Source organism: Panthera pardus, unplaced genomic scaffold (genome assembly GCF_024362965.1).
Source record: "Panthera pardus isolate Hobbes unplaced genomic scaffold, ASM2436296v1 HiC_scaffold_3, whole genome shotgun sequence".
Taxonomy (NCBI): Eukaryota; Metazoa; Chordata; class Mammalia; order Carnivora; family Felidae; genus Panthera; species Panthera pardus.
In genome coordinates this window covers 8,033,512-8,061,363 of record NW_026526876.1, presented here as the reverse complement: position 1 = coordinate 8,061,363, position 27,852 = coordinate 8,033,512, and the positions used below count along the sequence as shown (strand labels likewise).

The 27,852-nt window shown below is 42.9% G+C and overlaps 1 protein-coding gene and 1 long non-coding RNA gene across 2 annotated transcripts; one reads left to right on the top strand and one right to left on the bottom strand.

The window, feature by feature from the left end:
• Nucleotides 1-566: 566 nt before the first annotated feature.
• On the top strand, nt 567-13,484 carry LOC109245869 (uncharacterized). Its single transcript, XR_002071129.2, has 2 exons — nt 567-769; nt 13,166-13,484. It is a non-coding gene; the product is annotated as an uncharacterized LOC109245869 (long non-coding RNA).
• On the bottom strand, nt 2,324-27,852 carry LOC109245864 (myosin-2). The gene is made up of 40 exons (XM_019413428.2): nt 27,794-27,852; nt 27,585-27,625; nt 25,830-26,053; nt 25,595-25,738; nt 23,726-23,882; nt 22,649-22,676; nt 22,457-22,565; nt 22,281-22,373; nt 21,687-21,750; nt 21,462-21,560; nt 20,716-20,819; nt 20,082-20,220; nt 19,604-19,722; nt 19,366-19,515; nt 19,079-19,249; nt 18,667-18,976; nt 17,963-18,036; nt 17,036-17,123; nt 16,826-16,943; nt 15,769-15,892; nt 15,541-15,677; nt 13,308-13,563; nt 11,497-11,739; nt 11,227-11,403; nt 10,999-11,144; nt 10,825-10,915; nt 10,350-10,739; nt 9,293-9,419; nt 8,239-8,357; nt 7,900-8,096; nt 7,008-7,191; nt 6,765-6,930; nt 6,539-6,663; nt 6,058-6,366; nt 5,767-5,970; nt 5,323-5,448; nt 5,065-5,235; nt 4,877-4,981; nt 4,662-4,757; nt 2,324-2,610 (listed from the first exon to the last, which is right to left on the bottom strand). The coding sequence occupies exons 3-40, from the start codon at nt 26,031-26,033 to the stop codon at nt 2,458-2,460; spliced, it is 5,817 nt and encodes a 1,938-aa protein (XP_019268973.2). The 5' UTR covers nt 26,034-26,053; nt 27,585-27,625; nt 27,794-27,852; the 3' UTR covers nt 2,324-2,457.

Sequence of the window (27,852 nt, the reverse complement as noted above, 5' to 3'; positions counted from 1 at the left end):
ACAGCTTCCTTTGTTGCGTCCAGTCGGCTCCCTCTGATTCACTGTCAGATCAGGCCACTCCCACTTCAAGCTGGCTCCAGACTTCTTTGCCTCGCCAAGCTGAGGTGTCCACTTCTCTCATTTTTTGAAAATGCAAGTTGCTTGTGAAATCCTGTTTCCTCTATGAAACTCAACATAGGAAAATATTAGAAAGCAGGGCATTTCTCTGTCTAGAGGCAGCACCCGTGACTTCTCCACCAGCTACCCATGGTATATATTTCACATTTTGCTTACAAACAATACCTGAACATTGTTTTCTATTCTGATTTTTTAAGAGATGTTTGTTATTGTGTCTGTCTTGTGTCTCTCTGTGTCTGCATTGTCTGTCAGCGGCTGAGACCCAATTTGCTGCATATAGTCTGTTTGACAACAGTTCCTGTATTCTTGCACTTACATTTCAATCAGTTTAATGAAATGGGTCACCTTCTGAAAGCAGGTGTCTAGAGATACCGGTTGTAGTGGTCATGGGATCTATTACTGTAAGGGACCATCAGACCCATATTCCTCATTTTACTAAGGAAATAGCGGAGGTCCAGAGAATAGAAAGGAGTGACCACAAATTACTCAGCAGCCTTGACCCTGGTCACCTGATTGGTATGGCAGCCCAGCGTGCTTTCTGGCATCACTCTTGTATCTGGAGTAGATTAAAGCCATCAGGAAGGGTCTTACAGGAGTCATGCGTCTGATGGGAGCCTTCCTAGCCAACTCCTAACCTGCTTGGTTACCACAGGTATAGATAGAATTTTACTTTCTTTCATAACTGGTTTTTTTTTTTTTTTTTTTTCACATTCATTTTCTTTAGCAGACCTCCGAGAAATGTGGGCAGTGATTTTCAGGAAGACAGAACATTTTAATAATGTTCTCAGTAGGATTTGATATGAATTTTAAGGTAGTCCTTTGACCCACTCTGGACAGATTTTGCAGTAAGTTTGTTGTAAGACATTGGTTTTGGTCATTACTGCCAAGTTACCAGGCACTGAAGCATTTATAGGTGGTGTGGGAACAAAGTGAAAGCGGGGCCAAAGCAGTGAGAAGGGTGATCCCACAGCCTTCCTAAGGCCAGAATGACAGTGGGAATCCTAGTTACCTGCTAAGCTGCTTCCTTGTGTCTGATTTAAGTCACTCTCCTGCAGTACATTTAAACGAATATACTCTTGCTTTCAATTCACATGGATAGTGACCACTTGGCTTTTCCTTTATGCTGTCTAGGAAGGTCATACTTTTGGCTCTGCATCTCAACTGAATTCATTTTTGAAAATTTTGATCATCAGGGTACCTATGTGGCTCAGCCGGTTAAGCGTCCAACTCTTGATTTTCAGCTCAGATCATGATCTCATGGTTCATGAGTTTGAGCCCCGCATTGGCCTCTGTGCTGATGGCACAGAGCCTGCTTGGGATTCTCTCTCTCTCTCTCTCTCTCTCTCTCTCTCTCTCTCTCTGCCCCTTCCCTACGTATGCTGTCTCCCTCTTTCTCTCAAAGTAAATAAATAAACTTAAAAAAAATCTTGGTCATCTAGAAAAACTTCTCTGAGTAATCCAGATTGCTACCATATCTGGGTTTTTGCACCACAGTGATACTCATTATTATGTGTGTTGAATATGCACCTAAGTTATCTAGGGACTCATATTTTATCGACACTTTTGATCATTTATTTATTTTGGCTCTTCACATGATTATACAGGCAGCCATCAAATCTGGAAACATAGGCTAATAGCTTATTGATATTACATTGGAGTATATAGAATAATATTCTCTTTGTCTCCAGACTTGATAGGCACCCTGTAGTTTTCCTAGGGAGAAGGGTATATCTCACTCTTGCATGGCATACTCATTACCCGATGTGTGTTCTGTGAATATATGGTGTATCGGCATTAGTGCTGAAAAAAATCCTTGTGGGCTAATGATACTAATACTTTGGATTTGTATTCTTGATAACATCAAGGAGAAGTAATGATATAGTGTAGTCTATTTGGGAGTATAGCCACTGTCATTCTTTGCATAGACCTGGAAAAGTAGGTTTATGTTAGGTGGATCAGGAGCTTTCTAAGATCCTTCTATGACCTGGCATTAGGGAAAGGTTAGAAAGAAAGGAAGGTGACCCTCAGATTTCTTCCAAAACAGACTTCCCTGATAGGCAACAACTTTGTAGTCTTAAAGTATTTTTATAGACTTAAAAGTGAATGCTACTTCTTAATGGCAGGTTGAGTGTAATTGTTTGATAGCCTTGTGATTATTCTAGCTTTGACGCCACTTTAGGAGAAAGAGAAAAGACCAGTCTAAGAATGCTGTTTGCAAAGTACCCTATGCTCTTTATTTCCTTTGCAGTAGGGTAGAATAGACAATAATTACAGAAGGAAATGACCAAAGACTTCACATTTTGTGCCTCTCTTCAGTCGTTCCGTAGCATCAGGACATGATCACTCTTCACTTATGATTTTCGTGTGGACCTCCCGGCTCTTTACCCGCAGCTTGTTGACCTGGGACTCAGCAATGTCAGCACGTTCCTCGGCCTCCTCCAGCTCGTGCTGGAGCTTGCGGAATTTAGATAGATTTGTGTTGGATTGTTCCTCCTGAGAATGAAAATGGAATTGTAAGGAATCCCCACTGTGCATCTTTCTAGACCCTGTAGATCTAAGGGAAGAAAGGACTTGGCATGTATGGAGAACTTAAAATACTCAGCAGGGAACCTTGTTGTCTTACTGCCTCCTGGATTTTGGTTATTATTGAAGTGAACATTATGATTTATTTGGGGCTTGGTGTCCCACAAATAATTGCAACCCTATTTTTGCAATGAAAACATATTAAAAGATGTGCACCACAAGTAAAGCAGAAAAAATATATAAGAGCAGAGCAGGCAAGAATACTGAAGTCCTGCTTCTTGTCAATGCTTTCTATAAGGTGACTGTAGGCTCGAGATAGATATTCTTTATATAGATATAAAGATAGATATTCTTTATCATATAAAGGATGAATTTCTTAATAGTGTCTTTAAATTGAAATAAATGTTGAATTTTATATGTCATTTTGGAACATTTCAAAACAATCATTTTTTTGTCCTGTTTTGGATGTAATGATTCTACTGACAGATTCGCTAGTATTAAGTAATCCTTACACTGAAGGAATTAAGCCTATTTAATCATGATGGACAATCCCCTTAATAAAATAAGGTTTCGGCGAGTTAGTTATTTATCTTTGCTGTAACTACATTCATGAGTAAAACTGCCTTTAGTTCCATGCTGCCCTCCCCCCCCCCCCCCCCCGCCTTCTCTCTTGGACAGGTTTTGGTATGAGGGTTACGTGAGCTTCTTAAAATGATCTGGAAAGCTTTCCATCTTTTCCCATGCTCTGGAATGGCTTACATAGCTCAGGGATTATCTGTTACTTGAAATTTTGAAAGACCTATCTGGACCTGAGTCCATTTTCAGAAGTAAATGGACTTTTATAGCCTCCTATAAAAATCATCAATTTTTAAAAAAATCATCAATTTCTGTAAGATTTCAACTTTGTTGACAGATTTATATTTTATGTAAAAAATAATTTTCTGATTGTGTGGTTTTTCTCTTTTCTCATTTATTTCTTTATTTTTCAGTAATCTTTTCATCTAACATGGGGCTCAAACTCATTACTCTTGAGATCAAGAGTCTCATGCTCTTCTGACTGAGCCTGCCAGGCATGCCCCCCCTTTCTCATTTCTAATGTGTTTGTATTTTCTTTCTCTTTTTCCTTGATTAAGCTAGTTATAAGTGTATTTATTTTATTAACTCCCCAGAAATGATCAGATATTACTGAAACTATCAAATTAGAAAATAGTATACTCTAATTTATCAATGTCTACCTTTATCTTTAACAATATTTCTTTCATTATTATTTGTAATTTCTTTATTGGACTTTCAGTTTATTTATTTGTTTTTCTTTTGATTCATAAAGCAATGAATTGTCCTCCAAAGACAACTTTGACTACATTCTTTAGGTTTGTAAAAGTAGCATCCTCTTTGAAGTTTTATTTATGATTAATAAGTATTCAGTAATTATGTTTTTTCTTTCCAATTTAACCCAAGATTATTTAGGAAAGTTAGTGTTTTAAGCATTTAAGCATTTGGGAATTTGTGTTTATATTTTCCTGTCACTTTACAATTTTATCACACTATGGCTAGAGAATGTGAGCTGCATTATTTCTACTTTGAAATTTTTTGAGGTTTCTTTGTGTATAGAAAATTTATTTTATTTAATTGAAATGTTTTAATGTTTATTTATATTTGAGAGAGAGAGAGAGAGAGACAGTGCAAGCAGTGGAGGGGCAGAGAAAAAGAGGGAGACAGTATTTGAAACAGGCTCTAGGCTCTGAGCTGTCAGCACAGATTCCGATGCGGGACTCATGAGCCATGAGATCATGACCTGAGCAGAAGTCGGATGCTTAACCAACTGAGCCACCCGACTGAGCACCCAGAAAATTTACTTTTAAAATCAAGCCATTAACATTACAAAATTCACAAATGTTTTTAAGGAGTACAAGTCTTCTAAAAAGCAAATGGCTTATTTACTACCGGGAATAGTAAACCTTAATTATTAGCTTTTCTTAATAAGGGACCTCTCTCTTCCCTACCATCTTAAGGATACTTACAGCCTCTTCAGCTTGTCTCTTGTAAGATTTCACTTTGGCCTGAAGTTTGTCTACCAAATCCTGAAGCCTGAGAATATTTTTCCGATCTTCTTCCGTCTGAAAGATTATAAAAACCACAGGGCCTTACTTCAAAACCACTTGACCATTGTATCATTGTATATGAATGTTTCACGTATGTATGGGAAGCACTTAGCTGATAAAAACTTCTGGTGTACCTGGTAAGTGAGTTCCTTCACTCTCCTCTCATGTTTGCGCAGACCTTTCACGGCATCAGCGTTGCGCTTTTGTTCACTCTCAACCTCTCCTTCCAGCTCACGCACCTACAAATAAGTAGGCTCTTAAGAACTTTGAACTAATAAGGCACCAGGAGTAAATGGAAGTAGACAGAGATTGAGAGACCTACCCTGGCCTCCAGTTTCTGGATCTGCTTCTTCCCGCCCTTCAGGGCCAGCTGCTCAGCCTCGTCCAGACGTTGCTGAAGGTCCTTCACCGTCTGCTCCAGGTTCTTCTTCATCCGTTCCAGGTGGGCGCTGGTGTCCTGCTCCTTCTTCAGCTCCTCGGCCATCATGGCCGCCTGTTAGCAGTGAAACAAAACCGGTTGAGAGCTGGGCTGGCGCATCGGGATTCAAGTTCGAGCACCACCGTGTTGCCCTCTGCTCACATCCGTGATGGCCTTCTTGGCCTTCTCTTCTGCGTTGCGGGCTTCCTGGACAATGTCTTCCATCTCTCCCTGGATCTGGGAGATGTCTGTCTCCAGCTTCTTCTTGGTGTTGATCAGGCTGGTGTTCTGTTAAAATAACAAATTTAGAAATATTTAGTATATGAGAGCAAAGTTGGGATGCCAGACTTCTAATGAACTCACAGGCTAGTTAAGTAATTAGTATCCCTCCTTGTTCAATAAGTTATCTGAGATGACAATATATTTTTGAACGACAATCAACTTCGGATGTCATAGTACAGATAAATATTACTAACCCACAAATATTAAATGTGTTAAACGTTATCCTCCATAAAACACTGTGAGTACATTCTGAGATAAAGCTACGATATGAGCAAGAATTTCATTTTCATTCCTTTGTATTTTTCACTCTTCTGTTATACTCACTTGGGTGTGGAGGAGCTGGACGCGCTCACTGGCGTCCAGGAGCTCCTGTTCTGCGATTTTCCTGCTCCTCTCCGTCTGCTCCAGGGTCGCCCGCAGCTCCTCGATCTCAGCCTGCAGCAGGTTGGCCCTGCGCTCCACCATGGCCAGCTGCTCCTTCAGGTCCTCCTGGCCCCGGAGTGCGTCGTCCAGGTGCAGCTGGGTGTCCTGTGGAATGAACGATCGTTGAGACACCTCGTTCCCAGGGCTGCAGTCTCCCCAAGCCCCTTGGGGCCCTTTTTCGAACCCACTTACTTTGAGGATGCCCTGGGTGTTCCTGTAGTTCCTCAGGGCCTCTGCAGCCATGCGGTTGGCGTGGTTCAGCTGGATTTCCATTTCATTGAGGTCTCCCTCCATCTTCTTCTTGAGCCTGATGGCGTCATTCCTGCTCCTGATCTCAGCATCCAGCATGGTCTGCATCGACTCCACGACTCTGATATGGTTTCTCTTTAGCTGGTCAATTTCCTCATCCTTTTCAGCGATTTTCCTGTCTACTTCAGACTTGACTTGGTTCAACTCCAGCTGGATGCGCAGGATCTTTCCCTCTTCGTGTTCAAGAGATGCCTTTAATGACAGCAAGTGGTGACGTTAGCAGGGAATGGAAGCATCTGAAAGTTTATCTGCACACCTTTCCTTCCATGAATTTTGTGCTGCTTATTTTTTTAATTCAACCTATGTGGACGTGCCTAAGTATTTTCTGACCTTATTTGTTTGTAATGCACCATTTGACCTATACCTCTGCTTCCTCTAAAGCAGCCTGGAGTTCACACTTCTCTTGTTCCACTTGCTTCTTTATCTTCTCCAGCTCATGGATACGTTTCCCTCCTTCTGCAATCTGCTCCGTAAGGTCAGAAATCTCCTCTGTTGTTTGGGTTAAAGACAGGTAGAGATTTAATCAGACAGAGGACATAAGAGAGAGGTTCCTCAAGGCATGGATGTTGCTGAAAGTGAAAGGGACTCACGCTGCAAGTTTTTGTTCTCCCGTTTCAAAGTTTCTAGCTGATCCAGGGATTCCTCGTAGGCATTCTTCATCTTGAAGAGCTCAGTGCCGAGAGAGCGGGCCTCCTTCTGGGAGGCCTCGAGCTCAGCGTGGGTCTCCTCATACTTCTGTTTCCACTCTGCCAGGATCTGAGAAACCGGGAGTGGTTATCTGCTGTCAAGTACCAAGGAAGACAGCGGAGAGCAGAGGCTGCAGCACAAGGTACCTTGTCGAAGTTCCTCTGCTTCTTGTCCAGGGCCGCGCAGGCCGCGTTTGTTCTCTCCACGTCGAGCATGAGGTCTTCCACTTCGTTCTGGAGCCGCTGCTTCGTCTTCTCCAGGGAGGCACATTTGGCGTTCACCGCTTCTACGTGCTCCTCGGCCGCCTGCAGCCGCTGGGCCAGCTTCTTCCTTGAAGATTATATATGTTTGTAGGGAGGAGTGAACCAAAGCAAGAGAGAGGAACTATTACCACACTGAAGAGTGATGGAAACTTCATATTAACAATATGCATGTATTCATTCAACAAATATTGATGAGCTCCTTCTATGAACCAGACACTGGATACGTAGCAGTGAGCAAGACAAAAGAACAAAAAAGAAGGTCCCTGCCTCATGAAGCTTCCAAATGAGTGCAAGACAGAAAGGATAAGGGAGCGAGAGTATGCACAATAACATCTTGCAGATATAAGTGCGATGAAGAAAAGTAAAATAGAGTAAGGGTTGGGCAGTTATTCTAGATATTCAGGGAAGACCTCTCTGAGGAGGTAGCATTTGAGTCAAGATCTCAAAAGTCAGAGTGAGCTGGAGGGAGATCTGGGGGGAGAGCATTCCAGCAGAGGGACCAGCAAGTATAGACCCTTGAAGCCACAATGAACTTGGTGTGCTTGACAGACAGTAATAAGGCCTAGTTATCTGTATAATTATTTGTTACTCTTTCCTCAAGCACAGGAGGGCAGGTATCATGTTTGCTTTACTCGTGTCTCATTCTCAGGGCCTGATAGCAGCCGGCAAACAGGAGCTAATTAATGAACGTTTATGGGCGACTTCACGGAGGGTTGGATCTTTCGGGGTCAATGTGCAAAGCTTTCTGCACATTCTCTCATATCTGCACACGTACTTGGCCTCCTCCAGCTCCTCTGTGCGCTGGATGGCGTCCGTCTCATATTTGGTCCTCCACTGGGCCACCTCGGTGTTGGCCTTGGACAGCGCCCTCTGCAGCTCGGCCTTGGACTCCTGCTCCTCCTCGTACTGTTCCCGCAGCAGGTCACAGTCGTGGCGGGAGGACTGCAGGGCGTGGGCCAGCGCGTTCTTGGCCTGTGGAGATAGTTACAGCTTCCTTTTATTGGATATTTAATGTTTAATTCTTGAGTTTCAAACCCTTTAAAAGTTGGTGTGACGGACTCCAGTTAGGGTTAGGTCATACGACAAAAATGAGTCTGACAGTATTATTATTTACCTTTATCTCCTCTTCCAGCTGCCTCTTTAACTCCTCAATCTGTTGTGTAAATGCTTGTTTGCCTCGGGATAGCTGAGACACCAGAGCCTCTTTCTCATCCAGCTGTCGAGAAAATTCACCTGATCCACAAAAGAAATGACACCATTTTTAAAAGTGAAGAAACAATTTTACAAGCCCATATTAGAAGTAAATTTTAACTCTTAACTCCCCTCCCCCCACCCCCTGCATTGAGTGCTCAAATGATTGAATTTTCTGCTGGCATCTTCATGCTTAATGTCAAATTTCTGATTTTTATGAGGAAACTTACATATTGATCTGAATGTATAAATACAGCTGAAATTCTTTTTGTTCTCTTCCATAACTAAATCTCTCTGGGTATATGATATTGTGCCAAGTCTGGTTATGGGAGCCAGGGTACTGAATTCTACATGATCGCTGTTTCATCAGACTTTTGAGACACGGGCTTATTATGCATTCCCCATTCAGGAATTTGGTTCACTTTGGGGTGCCTGGATGGCTCAGTCAATTAAGCATTGGACTTTAGCTCAGGTCATGATCTCACGGTTCGTGGGTTCCAGCCCCGCATCGGGCTCTGTGCTGACAACTCAGAGCCTGGAGCCTGCTTCGGATTCTGTGTCTCCCTCTCTCTCTGCCACTCCCCCACTCATGCTTTTCTCTCTCTCTCTCTCTCAAAAATAAATAAACATAAAAAACCTTTTTTTTAAATAAAGGAATTTGGTTCACTTTGATGTATAGAAACAGAAGCTCAGCCTGTAACAGGAGTCCCAGGCCCCAGGCGACAGTGACTCCTAATCCCAGGCAGCCCCTCCGTGCGGCCAGCCACTCTATGCTTTTCTGGAGCAGAGCTTGATCCGCTGCTATTGAAGTCTTTGTCTCTCGCGTTGTCCCCAAGTGACCTTGCAAGTAGGTCGAGAGTCTGAACCATTCCGTGAACCACGCATGTTCTCAGTTTTTATTAGGCTCTCACGTTACCCGATCGGTTGTTTCAACCGCACCATCTCCATTCTCAGTGCCCAGAAGAGGAGAGAATTACCGGATTCGGTCTGCAGGCGTCCTCTCTGGGTCGTCAGGTCATTGATCAGCCGCTGCTGCTCTTCCTCCTTTGACTTCAGCTCACTCACTTGATCCTCCAGCGTGCGGCACATCTTCTCTAGGTTGCCCTGTGAGAAGAAGTAAAAGCAGGAGACAAACACTCTAAGATCATTTTGCTGTTGCTAAAATTTCTTATAAGACAGAAAAGCACTTATTTTGACGTAAAATCAATCAAATTCTTGTATGTGCAATGTGATACATAAGAATTCTTTTTGTTATGTTATGATTGCTCTGTGAAGTTGAGAATATACTTTGGGATTTTTATTTATTTAATTTTATTTTATTATGAATTTTTTAAAGTTTATTTATTTATGAGACAGAGAGAGACAGAGTGTGAGCGGGGGAGAGGCTGAGAGAGAGGGAGACACAGAATCCGAAGCAGGCTCCAGGCTCCGAGCTGTCAGCACAGAGCCCGATGCGGGGCTGGAACCCACCAGCTGTGAGATCATGACTTGAGCTGAAGTCAGATGCTTAACTGACTGAGCCGCCCAGGTGCCCCCTACATTGGGATTTTTAAAGAGCTAACTGTGAAGCTCCATGCACTATTAATATAATAAATTTGAATAAATAAATTAATATAATAAATAATATGCTTTAAATGTAAGATTCTTGTAAGAACTGTATGGTGTATTCTTCTAAAAGCATGTATTCAAATACTTGACTGCCTTTATGTACAATGAAACTTGGCTTATTGGGTGCTTGAGAATATTGGAGACCTGTGTTCTCCAGCTGGACCCTGTGAGAACATAGGTGACCTATGTTCAAAAGCTGGTCCTGTCATTTATTAATGGTGTAATGGGGCCAATGTGCTTAACTTCTTCAAATTTCCGTTTCTTCATATGTTAAATGCAAATAATAGAGATACTAGTTTCTTTCTTGCTTACCTCCTAGATTACTGTAAAAAACAAAGGACATAATGTGTGTAAAGTACCATGTGCAAACTATGCTGCATACGTAAAGGATCATTTCATTGATGACAAATTGCCAGGTTCTAATACCTTGGCCTTGGAGACAGTCTCCATGTTACTGGCCAGGTCGTCGATCTCCATCTTCAACTCGCTCTTCTCCTTCTCCAGCTTCTGCTTGACCCTCTGTAGGTTGTCTATCTGCTCCCCCAGCTCGGCCATGCTGTCTGCGTGCTTCTTCCTCAGGGTGGCCGCCGTGGCTTCGTGCTGCAGGGTGGCCTCCTCCAGGTCCCTGCGCATCTTCTGGAACTCGGCCTCCCGCTTCTTGTTCATCTCGATCTGGGCGGAAGTGGCCCCGCCGGCTTCTTCCAGCCGCTCGCTGATCTCCTCCAGTTCCCGGGAGAGGTCGGAGCGCTGCTTCTCTGCTTTGGCCCGGGAGGCCCTCTCTGCCTCGATTTCCTCCTCTAGCTCCTCGATGCGGGCCTGGGGGTGGTGAAAAGCATGCACTTAGCTTCTCTGTGTGGTAACTGTGCCTCTTTGAGCCAGACTTTTAGAAATACCAACTTACTTGCAGCTCCTTGATCTTCTTCTGCAGCTGAATGCCCAGGGCCTGCTCATCTTCAATCTTGCTTTGCAGATTGCTGATTTCAAACTCTTTCCTTTTTGGAAAGTTGCAAAAAATAACAATTGAGTGTATACTCACCACCAAAAGCAAGTTCATAAACAGTTCTTCCACGCTTACTTTTTGAGCTTCTCATCAAGTTGTTGTTTTTCATTCTCAATGTCCATTATGGACTCCTGGGCCAACTTGAGGTCACCTTCCAGTTTCCTCTTAGCCCTTTCCAGGTCCATGCGGAGTTTCTTTTCTTGCTCCAAGGACCCTTCAAGCTAAATATAAATCATGTTTAGTGTAAAGGAATGCTTAGCTTCCTTTCGAAGAAAATAATTTCTTCAATAATCCAGGACTTACGTCATCTACTTGCTGCTCGAGCTTGGTCTTAGCTTTGGTCAACGTATTGACCTTGTCCTCTTCTGCCTGTAGGTCATCCAGGGTCTGCTGGTGGGCCTCCTGGAGGGCCTTCTTCTCCTTGGTCAGCTTAGCGATGGTTTCGTCCAGGCCTGCCATCTCTTCCGTGAGGTTTTTCACCTTGAAAAATTAAAGAAGAAATGGTATCTGCTCTAAAGCAGGTTTACTAGGCTGGTGGAACCTCGATATGGTAGAACAGAATGTGATTCGTACCTTGTTCTCTGTGGCATGCTTCTCCTTTTCAACCTTGGCCAGGGTCAGCTCAAGGTCGTCAATGTCTTTCTTGAGCTCTGAACACTCGTCCTCCAGTTTCCTCTTCTTGGCCGTCAGCTCAGCGTTGATCTCCTCCTCATCCTCAGCTCTCTCAGTCACCTCCTTGATCTTGGCCTCCAGCTGGATTTTCGTTTTGATCAGCTGATCGCACCTTTCCTCTGCATCAGCTAAGCCTTCAGCTTCCTAGAGTTGGAAACAAAATCAAAATTGGAAAGAAAGAATTAAATATTTCACAGCGATAACAATGTTAATCTCTGCTGTTGGATCTTTGGCTTTAAAAAATATGAACCACCTCCTGTATGCAATCCAGGATACATTGCGGGAAAACCAAAATGAATCAGATTTTATCCTGTTCCTTCAGAAGAGTGTATTCTCTGGTAGATTAGAAAGCCTACCCCCAAAAAGCTACCATGAATTTAGAAAGCAGTTAGTGACAGAAGAGATCCGAGAAGTTCTATTAGAGGTGGTTTCCTTGAATGAAGTGGCATTTGAGTTGAGCCTTGAGAAGTGGGTAGGATTTGATTTTGTAGAAATCAAGTCATTGGGGGATGGAGCAGGAGGAGAGAAAGCATTCCAGTGAGCGTTTCAGGAGGCAGCTGCTAATTAACTGGTTCTCTTTGTAGAACTGGAAGATGATCTCGGTTATGATGTTCTACATTCAAGTTAGGGCATAAAGTAATCAAGGAATTCTTGGCAACCTGCTATGTCTCCAATTAAGAGGGTTGGGAGTGAACAGGATATGAGTGACAAATTGATATACACATTCATCAGGAGACTCCATATCAGCCTTTGAATCCACAAAAGAGTAAAATGTGCTGCATGTACCACGTAGTGAATGTCGTGTGTAGGACAAATTCTTAGTAAATCTCTAGGGACAACAGAAGAGCATTCCGGATAGATCTGAAGGGGGTGGGCACAGAAGACAGCTCTTTTTCCTTCTGTGATCAAGAAGAAAGAGTTATTACACTGCCTACACTTGACAGAAGAAACCAATTTTAATCAACAGGAGAAATATATGATTTCGTGATGAGTAAATTATACCAGACCAATTCAGTTCACTCCGAAATGAAAGGCAGTCTCATAAATTACATTTCAGAGTTGATGGAGGCTGTTCTGAAATGACTGGTGCGGGAGTGAACAGCGAGTAGGCTGGAGGGAGGAGAGGGCTGTGGTGGGGGGGTGGGGAGTGTGGGCAGAGCATCTTGGGTGCTGACACAGCAATCCAGGTGTGACGTGATGGGGCACAGCCTGTGCAGATGGATTGGAAAGAATGGACCCGAGTTGTGGAGATCAGTGACAAACAAGAATTCCCTAAAATGTGTTGTAGAATTCCTGACATTTGCCAGCTGTATGTATTGTGATTTAAGACTCATGGACATCCATGAGTTTAAGGAAGTTTCAGAGATTAAAAAAAAAAAAAATCAACTCTGTACATGCTATCCTCCCCTTAATATTTCATTTGTGATAGTTTTATGTTAAAATCACTTCCAAGGACTGTCTTCAAAATTTTTAGAAAAGAAGTAATAAATCCTGTAGTTTGATGAAATTGTGGAGGATGGGTGACAGTGGTCTGTTTTACCTTATTGCTCCTGGTTTGGGATGGTGAAAGGATGTATGGACTTGACTGGAACCATCAGAGTGCACTGACCTTCTTCCCCCAGTGAGTGTCCCCACACCGACTACCCAACTCTTGCCACTTGCGGCCACTCGCATCCCGATTGCAGCACCTATAGCGTGTCACCACCACTTACAGCCTGAACTTGGAGCTGCAGGTCGTTTTTTTCTTTCAACAGTGACACCATCTTTTCCTCCAGTTCCTTCCTCTTCGCCTCTGACTTGGCGAGTTCGTCTTTGGTTTTCTGAAACTCCTCCTTCATGGTGGCCATCTCCTTCTCGGTCTCCGCGCTCTTGAGGAGGGGCTTGATCTTGAAGAAGAGTTTCATCCAGGGCCAGTGCTTGACGTTCATGAAGGCGCGGATGTTGTACTGGATGCAGAAGAGGGCTTCTCTGAAATGTAATTGGTGCAAGTTAGATACTGTGTGGATGAAGAAATGAGATGAAGTCTTGGCAGTGAGAGCTGGAGGTTCTGTCCCACCCTGTTCCTTGCCTACCTTCAGAAGCACAGATGGAAGAAATTCTACTTTGGGATGATGGTCAAGGACGTGTTAATCACTCACCTCTCTTCATCAGGGCCTCTCCAACTTTTGGTGTACCTAAGAATCATCTGAAGGACTTGTAAAATACTAGTTCCTGAGCCTTATCCCCAGAGATTCAGAGTCAGAGGATCTGAGATGGGGCTCTAAAAATTTGCATTTTTAATAAGTTTGCAAAAGACACCGACGATTCAGGTCTAAGGACCACCCTTTAAGAACTGCTGTATACCGGGGCGCCTGGGTGGCGCAGTCGGTTAAGCGTCCGACTTCAGCCAGGTCACGATCTCGCGGTCCGTGAGTTCGAGCCCCGCGTCGGGCTCTGGGCTGATGGCTCGGAGCCTGGAGCCTGTTTCCGATTCTGTGTCTCCCTCTTTCTGCCCCTCCCCCGTTCATGCTCTGTCTGTCTCTCTCTGTCCCAAAAATAAATAAAAAACGTTGGAAAAAAAAATTAAAAAAAAAAATAAATAAAAAAAAAGAACTGCTGTATACCAGTGCTTCTCAGGCTTTGCCACTGGAACACCACGAAGAGCAGTGAAGGGGAGCTAGACCCCTGAGGGATGTGGGTGTGGAACAAAGGGCTTCATTAAAGAAGAATTTCTGTGAAAATCTCTGGTTTCATGTATTTTAATGTTGTGTGAATTTTGCACTCTACTCTGTAATATTCTCACATTTAAAAAATCTAAATTATTTAAAAAATGAATTACCTTTATATATAAGCAATTAACTTCCCAAATACATACATATATGTGTGTATGTATATATAAATATATATATATATATAAATTTATATATATATATATAAATTTATATATATATATATATACATATAGTGGTTTATAAGCAAACTTATTATATTTAATAAAATAGAATACAGTATAAGGTATTAACATAACTACAGGTGATAGAAATAAAATTTGTTTCATGTAAATTACATATATATTTACACACACGTGTATGAATGTGCATGTGCCAATATAAATGCATTTCTCAACATGGGCCCTGTTCACACGCATTCTGCAGTTTGAGACACCTGGTTCTTTGCACTTAGAATTCTGACCCTGCATCAAATCAGATCACCAGAAAGCTATGTATCTTGGTGACATTGTATTAACTTACTGAAAAAAATCTTTCACAGATAAATGTCCTTAATGTTTTAAATCATAACAGCTTGATAATAGAAATAATCAGATGGAAGAAGTGGTTTCTACATCTTGCATAAAAATCACTGTGGAGGGGCACCTGGGTGTCTCAGTCGGTTAAACATCCGACTTCAGCTCAGGTCATAATCTCACGGTTCATGAGTTCAAGCTCCAAGTCGGGCTCTGTGCTATCAGTTCGGAGCCCACTTCAGATCCTCTATCCGCACCCCCCCCCCAGCCCCTCCTCCATGCTCTTTCTCTCTCTCTCAAAAATAAATATTTTTTAAAAATCGCTGTTGAGTTTTGCTTCAGCAACTTTGGGACAAATTAAAAGCCCTAAACTCTGGTGCAAAAAAAAAAAAAAAAAAAAAAAAATCACTGTTGAAAATACTGTCTGCTGTTCAGTTCAATGTGTCTAATTTAATGATCTACCCACTAAATTCACACTGGTTTATTTTTACACTGCTGTATTTTCTCTTGTTAGATGAGAGCTATCCACTCTTTATGCCCCCCCTTTTACCCTGAACACTCAGAATATGTTTCATGATGATGACCCCTACCTGAAGAGTCAGTATAGGACTCTTACTCATTCTTGCTGACATCAGTGGCCTTATCATATCTGAGTCTTAAGCCACCTCAAATGTGTTTCTGAAGCAGAAAGATGTGAATAAATAAATAATTTATATTTATACCTTCTCTCCACCATCCTCTGGTACTCCACTCTGGCCAAGAAGCCTCTGCACCTGGCCTGGGTTCGGGTAATCAGCTGGGCCAGCTTGTCGTCGCGCATCTCCTCTAGAAGCCCCAGAAGACCAGCTTTGAAAAAGACCTGTGGGGGGGGGGAGGATTTGCAGATCAGAAACTGTACATAAACTTCAAAGGGACACGGATAGCATTGGGTGGGCTTTAGAGACCATTACCTTGGTGTGACCAAATTTATACTGGGTGTGGTCAATGTCGATGGATGCAAGGAGCTTCTCAGAAGCCTTCTTGCTGTCAATGAACTGCCCTTCAGGGATTGCACTTGCATTTAATACCTTGTATCTGTTTAAGTAAATAATAGGGTTTTTTTTAAGGTGGTTTATGATGACACTAATAGCAGATAAACATTAAATGACCTATTTAGAAAATTGGAGCTTTAAAAAAAAGTATTCTCCTTTGTTCACAGGAAGGACTTCCTATACGTAGTTGGTCAAACTAGCATCAACTGTCTCTTTTTACCCCATTTCACCTTCCTGCACAGCTGTAGCTTTCCTTTCTGCCTCATCAGACCTTGTTCTCAGGAAAGGATTCTGTGATCTTATTCACACCAAGATGTAGATGACCAATAAAATGTAACATGTAACCAGCTCCCTGGAGCTGCTGCCAGCCCATTATCCCCTAGGCCTCTTGTTTGACTCCCAAGATGGACTTCTCTAGGGAGGAGAAAGTTGCTGAGGAGCTGGTATGGTGAATGTTCTGGGAAACCTTGTGAAACTGGTGTGTGAGACAGAAAGATGAAGATAGGAAGTGACAGAAAAGGACCCACTGGGAGATATATACCTGCATGGGGGAGTTCCTAACTCAGACACCAATAACCATGTGACTTTGAGCAAGTAGCTTAATCTCCTTAAGGCTCAAGTTCATTCATCTATAAAAGGAGGTGTTGATAGGACTTACCTCTACCGACGTTTTGTAAAGATTAAATGAGATAACCCAAACAGATTTACACATTAAAAAATGATAGTTCTCATAATTATTGAAGTTAGTGTATATATCTGTGGGCTAAGCCAGGAGCTTGGTAAAGCCCATGAAAAGTCTGGAGTATAAAATATGTGGTCTAGATTATAAAGGTGTTTTGAGGCTTATCACTTTTCACTCTTTTTTTGTGGCAAATCAAAAATAACAAATAGAGACATATTTTTCACTAAATTGTTTTGCTTGCATAAGTATATTTATATTAAACTTTAAGATACACCGTAATTAGGAGAGCCTGACCTCTGTTTGAAGTCTGCATAAAGGATTCTGCTGGGGAATCCCTTCCTGCAGATGCGGATGCCTTCCAGCACTCCGTTACACCTCAGCTGGTGCAGGACAAGTTCATGCTCCATGGCCCCTACAAATATACATATTTATTCCACTGTGGAGATCTTTTTTGAAGGGAGGTGTGGCAGTCATGCTTTGTGCTTTCATTCTAGAGCTTCTTACCAGGAGTTTTGGTTTCATTAGGGATGATACACCGCACAAAATGAGGATGTGTGCTCCTGAGGTTGGTCATCAGCTTGTTCAAATTCTCCTGTGAAATCAGGAAAAATCCTGTTATCTCCAACTTTAATATGGTTATGAGTATTTGGCGGTGTCTATAAAATCAATGCCTATGGCTGAGTTGAATGACCAGCAGGAATCATTTTCATGTAAGGTAACACCTTGCCATGCTTCTCCTGACATGCAGGTTTCTCCTTAGTCCCTCTTTCTCCACTTGAGTTAGCAGGAGTTACACAGCCTGACACATGATCTTTTTCAAGCAAAGTCCTACTTCCTCCCTGGTCCATGGCTTTCCATAAACATTTATAAGGCCATTGCCTTCCCATTCTAGCCTTCCCATACTGGTTTCACTTTCTCCTCCCAAACTCTCCATATTCTCCAGTGAGTACATGCATGCCTACATCATGATGGGGCTTTTTCTCATAAATATATCTGCCCTTTCAGGGCAGAAAGATTAGCTAAAGGGGAACAATCTACCAGTTGTAATCGAGGATTGACTGGACTAAGAACAAGGATGCCATATTAAGTTCCTTCTAAGCTAGCTGCTAGATTTTCCTTAGTTTCACTGATGATTTAGTCTCTCTGAGTACATGTCATTGCTTAGTTTCACGACTTGACTAGATTATGAATGGTAGAGTATTCCGTTTTACAAAATTTCCTGTCAAATATTCGGCTTTACTTGGCTTGTCATGAAAGACGAGCTAATGATTTCTCAGTAATTTGAACCTCTTCTCTCCAAAGATCGATGAACAGAAGCCATTAATCAGTGTCAGTCTTTCCCTAAGTGACTTGTGGAAAGAAGAGTCTGTGCTTTGAAAAACAGATTTTCCTAAAGCAACTGGGGAGTGTGAGACCCAGTTTTGTCCTTACTCGGAAAAGGGCAGACACTGTCTGGAAAGAGGAGCCCTTCTTCTTGCCACCTTTCTTGGCTCCACCACTCGCCTCTGGAGAGAAAATAAGGGAAGGTGTCACTCAAGTGTATTTTTGAATTGGCAGGGCTGTTTCGTGCTTATTTATTGCCGACTTCTGCACACATCAAGGGGAACACTTTGGGGAACACTGCTGGCCTCTCTGTTGGAGACTGAGTGACTCTTACCTGTCAACTAAGCTTGCATCCACTCTTCTGTGATTTTTTTTTTCTACATTTTAAGGTGAAATGAAGGGATTCACTTCACTGTATCATAAAGATGGATCCTTAATGTTAGGACACTTGGGGGACACAGTAACTTCAAAAATCATCAGTGGAAGCTAGTCTAGATAGGGAGAGCTCTGTCACTCCATTGTCTTAAATATTCCTAGATACTCAATATCCAGTAGATGTGAAGGAAGAAGCAGGAGAGAATCCAAGACACTGAGGCTTTTCATTGGTTGAGATCCTAATAGTTCCTCTCTGACCATTTGCAGTAAGGCCTCTGTCAGTGCTGGAGTGAGACACACATGTATGACTGCAATGCAGCCTATTTACTCAAAATGTGGAAGAGCAATGGGTCTGGCCCTGCCATCCTGAAACTGGCCTTGAGCTAACATCGCTTTTTGTAATACCTAGAGAAAGTGTTACAGTTTTTGAGCATTACCTGCGTCAGCCGTTTGAGCTCCAGAGAAGAGGTAAGCTAGAGTTTTCATTGAAGACTTCTGGTACAGACCGACCACAGTCTCATTCAGTGGGTCCTTGTTCTTGTCCAGCCAGCCAGTTATGTTGTAGTCCACGGTGCCAGCGTAGTGTATCAGAGAGAAGTGGGCCTCTGCCTTGCCTTTGACCACCTTGGGCTTCTGGAAGTTGGCGGACTTTCCAATATGCTGCTCGTACAGCTTGTTCTTGAAGGAGGTGTCTGTGGCCTTGGGGAACATGCACTCTTCCTCCAGGATGGAGAAGATGCCCATAGGCTGGATTAAAGCAAAGAAAAATGCGTGTAAGGTACACGTGAGCTGCAGCAGTGAGCTGCAGAGTAGACAAGACGAGGTTACTGAGTGGACAGATCAGGACACCTTCTCAATGAGCTCGATGCAGGCAGCCAGGTCCATCCCGAAGTCGATGAACGTCCACTCGATGCCCTCCTTCTTGTACTCCTCCTGCTCCAGCACGAACATGTGGTGGTTGAAGAACTGTTGCAGCTTCTCGTTGGTGAAGTTGATGCACAGCTGCTCCAGGCTGTTGAACTAGGGCGTTGCAAACACCAAAGAGCTCAAGTGAGTTTGGGAAACCCAGGGGGAATTCGGCAGAGCAGACACGAAGCGGAGGGGCCTTAACAGGGCCGCTTACTCCAACGACTCACATCAAAGATCTCAAAGCCGGCGATGTCCAGGACCCCGATGAAGTACTGTCTGGGCTGCTTGGTGTCCAGCTGCTGGTTGATGCGGGTGACCATCCACAGGAACATCTTCTCGTAGACGGCCTTGGCCAGGGCACCCACTGCATTGTACACCTTGAAAAACAAAAATACCTCTCTTGAGGTTATCAGAGGACTGTAAAAATGCTCAATTCCTGTTGACGAATTTGAATTATGCACCTACCTGCTCTACAGTCTGGCCTTTGGTGACGAACTCATTGCCGACCTTGACCCTAGGGTAACAGAGGGCTTTGAGCAGGTCAGCAGAGTTCAGACTCTGGAGATAGGCTGCCTTGTCAGCAACTGAAAGCAAGAAAGGGTAGAACAATGTTATTATGGCCCAAAGCGACCTACTTGCTCAAAAAAAGTTTTTTTAATCTATAGACATTTTATGCAGTGTTTTCAGAATATCTTTTTGAGCATTCTTGCCCATTTTTTTTCCCACTGAGTTCAAGACTTTATGGGTAGTGTGCCCTAAAAAACTTCATTAATGTTAGGAAACATCTATCTAATATGAGGCTTCACATAGTATATTATCTGGGTATGCTTTAAAACTCAATTCTTAAAAATGAATTTGTCTTCCTAGACAAATGCAAGGGTAACAAGTTTAAGAATGTGATTTTCAAACAAAAATAAAATCAGGTGGTTGACTTGGTTGATACCTTCGGTGCCATCTGGCTCGGCCTGCTCCTCACGCTGCTTCTGCTTGAACTTCATGTTCCCATAATGCATCACGGCACCCGTGAGCTTGTAGATGGAGACTTTCTCTTCATTAGTAAAGCCCAAAATATCAATAGCACTCTACCGACATAACCAATAAGATAACTGTTAGGTTATGATCTACACACTTACTATGCATTGTTCACATTCTGATTCCTGACTTGTTGGTCAAACTCTCAGTGCTAATGGGGGTGCAAGGAACTCTTTAGAGTGGGTGTATGGGGAGTTGGTCAACCAAAGGCCAGCACTGAACATAGCCTCTAAGATTCAAAAAGTAAACTTAAGAGAAAGAACAAAATAGTAAATTTAAAGGACTTGTTATTTTGAGAAGTGGTATTGATCTCATTAAGTGGATTTCAAAAAAAGTGGTTTAGGTAAATTCAGAAATGACAGGTTTTTAAAAGGGAAAGTAAAATGTTGTGGGACACATCTTAATCCTTCTGGTTGGCTCTGGGTGGCACATCCATGCTTGTCTTTGAACCCTCTTTTGCTATTTCTACAAGAATCTGAATATTTATCTGGAGGGACCATAGCTTCTAACCCAACATCATTCTGATTTTCTTGCGTTCCACTTACATCGGTTGCCATCAGTTCTTCCTGATCATCAATGCTAGCCACACTGATCTCCCCTTGACTGACAAATGGGTAATCATATGGGTTGGTGGTGATCAGAAGCATTTCTGTGTACGTGAAACAGAGAAAAGGTAAGCAGAATTATCCCCTTCACTAAAACAAGAGATGTCTAGATAAATTCTAAGACACTGTATAAAGCCAAAGAAGATTATCCCATACTGGGAAAAGTTATATCTGTAAGAATGGTCAGCACAGCACTGACTCTTTAAAATCCAGAACTGGAAACAACCTAAATATCCTTAAAAGGGTATGGTTAAGTAAATAATGCTTATCTCTACCATATAACACTATGCAACCATTAGAAATAATAATGTGCAGCTGCGGTTGGTGATGTGGAAAAAACCATGATACGTTATTATTCAATGAAAAAAGTACATCACAGGAGAGTATGAAACTGTGATTCCAGTTATTGTATGTATGTGTTTCTGTATTCAAGGTGCATATACAGAAAATTACTAGAACAGTGTCCACCCAAGTGTTCACAGTGGTTATTTCATAGTGATAGGATTTGAGGGTGTTATCCTCAGTTTTTCTTTTGGATTTTTATCATAAGCACATGTAAAATTACAAAGCTATTTTCAAACTCCAGATGATAAACCTGACAAAATTCAGTCATGGAATACGAGGTTGGACCATGCATGGAGGGTGCTGGTGTAATCATTCTCGAAAGGGATCATGACATTTCTTACCAATTAGTTCTGGTTTCTTGTTTGATGTGATCTGATAAAAAATGTGATAGCTCCTTTCAGCCTTAAGCTGGAAAGTAACTCTGGACTTCTCTAACAGATCTGGAAGTAAACAAATGACAAGCGGAGCAGTGCAAAACTTCACGCAAGATGCGAATTTTACTTTGGGTTCACCTTATATAGGTTATAAGCAACAGAAATGACCGCAAAGGAGATCCAGGCACTTACATGTTTCAATATCAGCAGAAGCCAGTTTTCCCGTAGTGCCAAAGTGGATTCTAATGAATTTACCCTTGAAAGGAAAACTAATATTACTACTTTGTTTTTCAATCATATCAAATCTTCAAGAAACTCAAAACACTTGGAATGCTAATGTGTTAATATTTAGAAACTTTTTTTAGTGTTTATTTTTGAAAGAGAGAGTGTGTGCAAGCAAGTGGGGGAGGGGCAGAGAGGGAGGGAGACACAGAATCCAAAGCAGGCTCCAGGCTCTGAGCTGTCAGCACAGAGCCCGATGAGGGGCTTGAATCCATGAACTGTGAAATCGTGACCTGAGCTGAAGTTGGATGCTTAACCAACTGAGCCACCCAGGTGCCCCTATCTTTCATTTTAAAATTGTGAATAATTGGAGGTAATGACCAGAGAAGAAAGAACTCAGATATATGGTGGTCACATCTTTTTAGATGGGACTTGGATCCATGTTATGTGCTCAGAGGGAAAGGAAAGATTCGTGCTGCAATATAATGTGAATGGAAAAGATTCAGAGAATGTCTTCACAAGCATCCCATGAATGTTGACCATACTAGTGACCAAGAGACTCACAAAGCGAGAGGAGTTGTCGTTCCTCACGGTCTTGGCGTTGCCAAAGGCCTCCAGTAGGGGGTTGGCGCTGATGATTTGATCTTCCAGAGTCCCCTGCAAAGGCAAGCACGGTCCTCACCTCCGGGGCTCCAGACTTCCTGAGAGCCCTGACATCTTGAGTCTGACCCCAGACCCACCTGCATTTTGCCAGCTTCCTCCTTCTTCTTCTCTCCAGTGACCGCAATTGTTGCAAAGTACTGGATGACACGCTTGGTGTTCACGGTCTTCCCTGCCCCGGATTCTCCGCTGCCAAATAAAAGCTAAGTCAGAGGAGGTTCCAAACGTGGCAACTGTCACAGCCATGAGAAGAGAGCATAAAATTTGCTTACGTGATCAGGATTGATTGATTCTCTCTGTCTATAAAAGAGAAATTATAGACATTTAATACTGGGGTTTTTTTGTTTCTTGGTTTTGTATATTTGTAAGCAGTAAGTAAAATGGAACAAACTTAGTGTTTTTCAGACTGGCCTCTGCGATCCCTGGGGCTTCATGAGCCTGAGGCCTCCGGTATCCCTTTCGTGTACCCCAGTCCCTCCCTGCACCCCACCACTGACTTTAGCATACGTGCAACCATTTAAACAGAACACTGCAAACAAGCACCAGATCTTGTCTTTTTCATATTCGACCACTAAGGAAATATTAAAAGTGGACTTGAGTCTTCACTTGGGTTCAGATGACAACTCCAGCAGCAACGTATTTATTGTAGGTGCAAGAAACAGTATGTGGGATGGGGTAAATATAGCGCAGAAGTATAGCTTTGGAAGTAATCATGGCTTTAGTCATATTTGGGGGGAAAGGTTTGTTCTACTGTTTTACTCTCCCAAGATGAATTCTCTAAACCCTTTCCCCAAGTATCTTAGATTGGGCTAGCTGAGACAGTATTCTAGGAAGAAGATTCATGGTGTAGCTGTTTTAATACCAAACACACCATGTTCAGATTGGTTCTGGGCAAAGGGCAAGAGAATTTACGCCTCCTGTGATGTAGAGAGGGTATTCATTGGTCATAGTTTCTGATGTTGAGGATAAGGCCACAGTGGCAGATTTTACTCTTCTGGTTTTTGGCTCTTGGTAATGGAAACACAGTCTGTGTATGTGATTGTGTGTGTGTGTGTGTGTACATACATGTAAACAGTGTTTTATAATTTTTGCTCAAGTTTTTCTAGTTTCTGAGTCACTCAAAAGTCAGTTCTCTAACTATGGCCAACCTCTGTTGACTTTTAAAAGTTTAAGAGATCATTATCTATTATGTAATGTTAGGGATTGCAAGTTGTCTTTTACACCTTCTCTTTTCCGGACTGTCTCCAGCTCAACCAAAGGGCTCAGAGACTGTGTTGAGATGGTTAGAGCCTCTTTCTCTTATTGTTCTGCTCTGAAAAGATTATGAACATACAAAGCATTCAACTCACCTGTCAGCATGAACTGATAGGCGTTGTCGGAGATGGAGAAGATGTGGGGCGGGGCCTCCTGGCGCTTCTTGCCTCGGTAGGCGGTCACCACCTCGGGGTTGTATACCGGCAGCCACTTGTAGGGGTTGACGGTGACGCAGAAGAGGCCCGAGTAGGTCTATTCAAGGGAATAAAAAAGAGCAGCTATCCAAAGGCTTCTCCTGCTAGGTGTGCATTTCACTTAAAAGAAATCTGACCCAAAGGAGCACTTTAAGTAAGTACCCTACATTTCTCGAAGGCATTGGCATGAAAACTAGTTGGAAGTTTCAATAATGAGATAGTAAAATCCATGAGGGGAGGGATCCCAATTTAGAATTTTTACTATTCCTTTTGGGACTTATCACAAGACTTTCACATAGCAGGAGCTCCAAAGGTTGGTTTTGTTGTGTTTCTTCATGTGTAGGATGAGACATTTTTTACTCTGTTTTAGGAAATATGCATAGATTTCCTTTGCAGCATTAAGATAGTTCAAATTCATGAAAAAGGAAGTTTGGACACACCCGAAGTGCCCAACACTATGGAAGCAGTTAGGTGAACTACAGGAAATCTTCTAAAGACAGTGGGATGCAGGCATTTAAAAAGGCATTTAAAAATGCATGAATGGGGGCACCTGGGTGGCTCAGTTGGTTGGGCAGCTGACTTCAGCTCAGGTCATGATCTCACGGTTTGTGAGTTCGAGCCCCGTGTCAGTCTCTGTGCTGACAGCTCAGAGCCTGGAGCCTGCTTCAGGTTCTGTGTCCCCCCCTCTCTCTCCCCCTCCCCCACTTGTATTCTCTCTCTCTGTCTCAAAGGTAAAGAACATTAAAAAAAAATAAAAAATGCATGAACGTATTTAGCAATATGGGGGAAACATTTGCAAATTTCTATGAAGCTCTAAAGAAACAGGACACAGAATGGTGTGAATACATTATGACCAAACAGGGAGATTTTCAAAAACTTGGACAGCTGGTGTAAGACAGGCACTGGCCAGTCAGCATGGACACTGGCCCTGAGCAGCAGGTGCACCTGTGCAGGTGTCATCCAGCTGCATAGCAGCACTGGCTGAAGCACACAAAAATGTCAGTGTGATATAGTAAGTTCAGTTCTGCAATGTTTACTGGGCATGTATCATGTGCCAGACCTCTGCAGGGCACAGGAGCAAAACCTGAATGAGATGCCATTCCTTGGGGAGCTCTGGGTTTCCAGCCCACATAGGGGACAGACATGTGAATGGATGGCGGTGGAAACCCAAGGTCAGTGCTGTGGCTGGGGCAGAGACCATAGGACAGAATGTCCTGCTCTGCCGGGGGAAGGTGGAGAGGTTAACTCGAGGAGGTGGCATTCATGTAGAAGGGACCAGAACACACGGATACTGGTTGCTGTTATTTTGGAGGAGTGTAACTGTGTGAAATTTGGTTCTTAAAACATTTTTATGTGTTGAGACATAAGTTTATCATTTCCCTCTGGATGATTCTACAACTAGGGTGGGGGGGAGTGGTAGAAATGTAGGCACATGGTTGAGCCATAAACAGTAGCTGCTGCATTGTTGTTCAAGGGACATGTGGCAAACCCAGTGCACATGGATGGTGGCCTTGCCTGGCTTTGGATGGGAAGACGGAGAATGAAGTCTGGTTGTTGGGTTGTGCCTTACGATAGCAATAGTGAGCCTTTTAATTAGTTAACTAACTGATGTACTAACGAGTTAACTTGTGTGCGAACTAGTTACGCTACTAGTGAAAACGAAACGGGTCACTACTTTTGACCCATTTATACTAGAGTGGAAGCAGTAGACTGGCAGGTCGGTGGTGATGGCGATAAAGACCACTTGGGGCTGGGGCAGGGGGTGCTCACGTAGATCATCCAGGCTGCGTAACGCTCTTTGAGGTTGTACAGCACGGCGGGCTCGTGCAGGTGCGTCATCATGGCCATGTCCTCGATCTTGTCGTATTTGGGAGGGTTCATGGGGTAGACTTGATCATCTTTCACTGTCAGAGTCTGGTAGGTAGGAAGGATAACTTTTTGTCAATTGAGTGACCAAACCAAAAATCATCAGTCACGTGTGGCCAGCTCCATGGACTCTACTTACCGCTCCCGCTTCAGTCTTCACCGTCACCTTCCCTGCTTCTCTGCTCTGGATAGTCCCTTTGACAAAGGATTCCTTGGGCTCCGCCACAAACACAGATGTCTTGGCATCGAAGGGCCTATTCTGGGCCTCAATGCGCTCCTTTTCAGACTTTCGGAGGTACGGAGCTGCCTCCCCAAAAATGGCCATTTCCTGGTCTGAACTCATGGCTGCTGAGCTCAGAGATCCTAAAGGAGACGGGGCATTTCACATTAGAGATTCTGGACTGCCATGTGTGTCAGTAGATCTCTATGCACTGATGATATTTCACGGAGAATCCACTTTTTGGAAATTTCACCAGGCAGGTCCACTGTGCACCATACTATAGTTACTGGAACAAACATAATCACAAGGTCTCAGATGTATCGAGGGTCACTGTGTAACCATCACGGTACCCAGGGCTTTACACGCGTTATTTTCTCCCATCCTCCAACACTAGCATTCTAATCAGGGAGCTGAGTGTAGTCTCTGCATGCTGCTGAGGGGCTTGTGACCTCGGGGAAGGCGCTTGATCTTTCTGAGCCTCAGTGTCTCCCTCTTTAGAACAGGGATTACATCTGCCTTTCTTAATTCACAGCCTGTGAGATACACTACAGATACCTTGGGGAAAAAGGTCAAGTGATGACTCAGAAAGCAGTTTGAAATAGCGCAGGCTACCATTTAGATGTAAAATGTCATTTATTGCAATGTAATACAATTCCATTTCTTGTCCTGTAATGTAAGAGAACTTTACTTCCTCCTTTAGATTTTCAGCCAGAAGCGCTCAAGGTCAGTGGTTTGGGGGATGATAATTTTGTTTACCTCTTTTTCTCTACTTGTGTGCTTATTAGAGTTTGTCTAACATAATTTCTTTGCGTATTAAATCCAGTTAATCCATTAACCTAACTGAGGATAAAAGCCATAGCAAATGTTATCCTCATTTTTAAAAATTATTTTTAATTTATTTCACTGAAGTTTAGTTGACCCTCGATGTTATTATTGTCCTCATTCTTCTACACTGAAGGACTCCCTTGGCCCTTTCAGATCTCCTTCTGGAGAATGCAGGCTTGGACTGCTCTATTCTGTTATCTGCCGATTGCCAGCCGCATCAGTAGAATGAACGGTTTGGCAAAGAATGTTACTGCAGTCATTACAGGATCAGGTTACTCGAAACTCATTTTGATCAGCTATCCACCAGGGTCTTCCTTCAGAAATGCGGTGGACAGTAGTAGTAGAAAGGGCACAGAAATACCTTCATGTGTGTAACAAAAGATTCACAGTATCTTAATTTCATGCAACACTCAGCACTGGGCACGGTAACTTCTTAAAAGTTTTCATGAAGTTTAAAGGAAGCATTTTCCTAGGTTCCTTCTTTCTTATATGTTAGAGATCATGTTTGCTTAATGAACTCCAATAGCAGGATACATTTTTATTAAATTTGAGATTTTTAGCAAGAGAATCTTAGTGCAGATTTTTCCCCCTACGGAATATTCTATTAGCAAACTAGCAATTCCATTAGCAATTTTCTTGCCAAAATGTCACCCCACCAATGATTGCTTGCATCCCAAATGACTATATGTGCATTGTCCGCTCCTTCCCTCTTTCTCCAGCACCTTTCCTGAAGTACGCTTGTTAAGGTATTTACTGAGACCAGCACTTTCTCAAAGGTTGCTAAGTGACACAGATCCATCCCAGAGGCTCTCACATTCCCCTCTAGGGACTGGTTAGTCTGAATCTTACCTTGTTAGCAAGTGGAGATGTAGCCTGGAAGCAAGACAGTTCTGTAAAAAAAAAAAAAAAAAAAAAAAAAAGGAAAGAAACACTTCATTAGTTAACGTGCACACACACGCACGCACACACACAATCCTATCTGCAGTATTGCTTTCTATTGTAAACAGCAGGCAACAAAGCCATGGATGTGAAACATGTAGTATCCGAAGGAGCAGTACCGAGCTAGCAGCTGCAGCCGACACAGGGCAGCAGGCAGCGTGGCCAGTGTCCCTCTTGA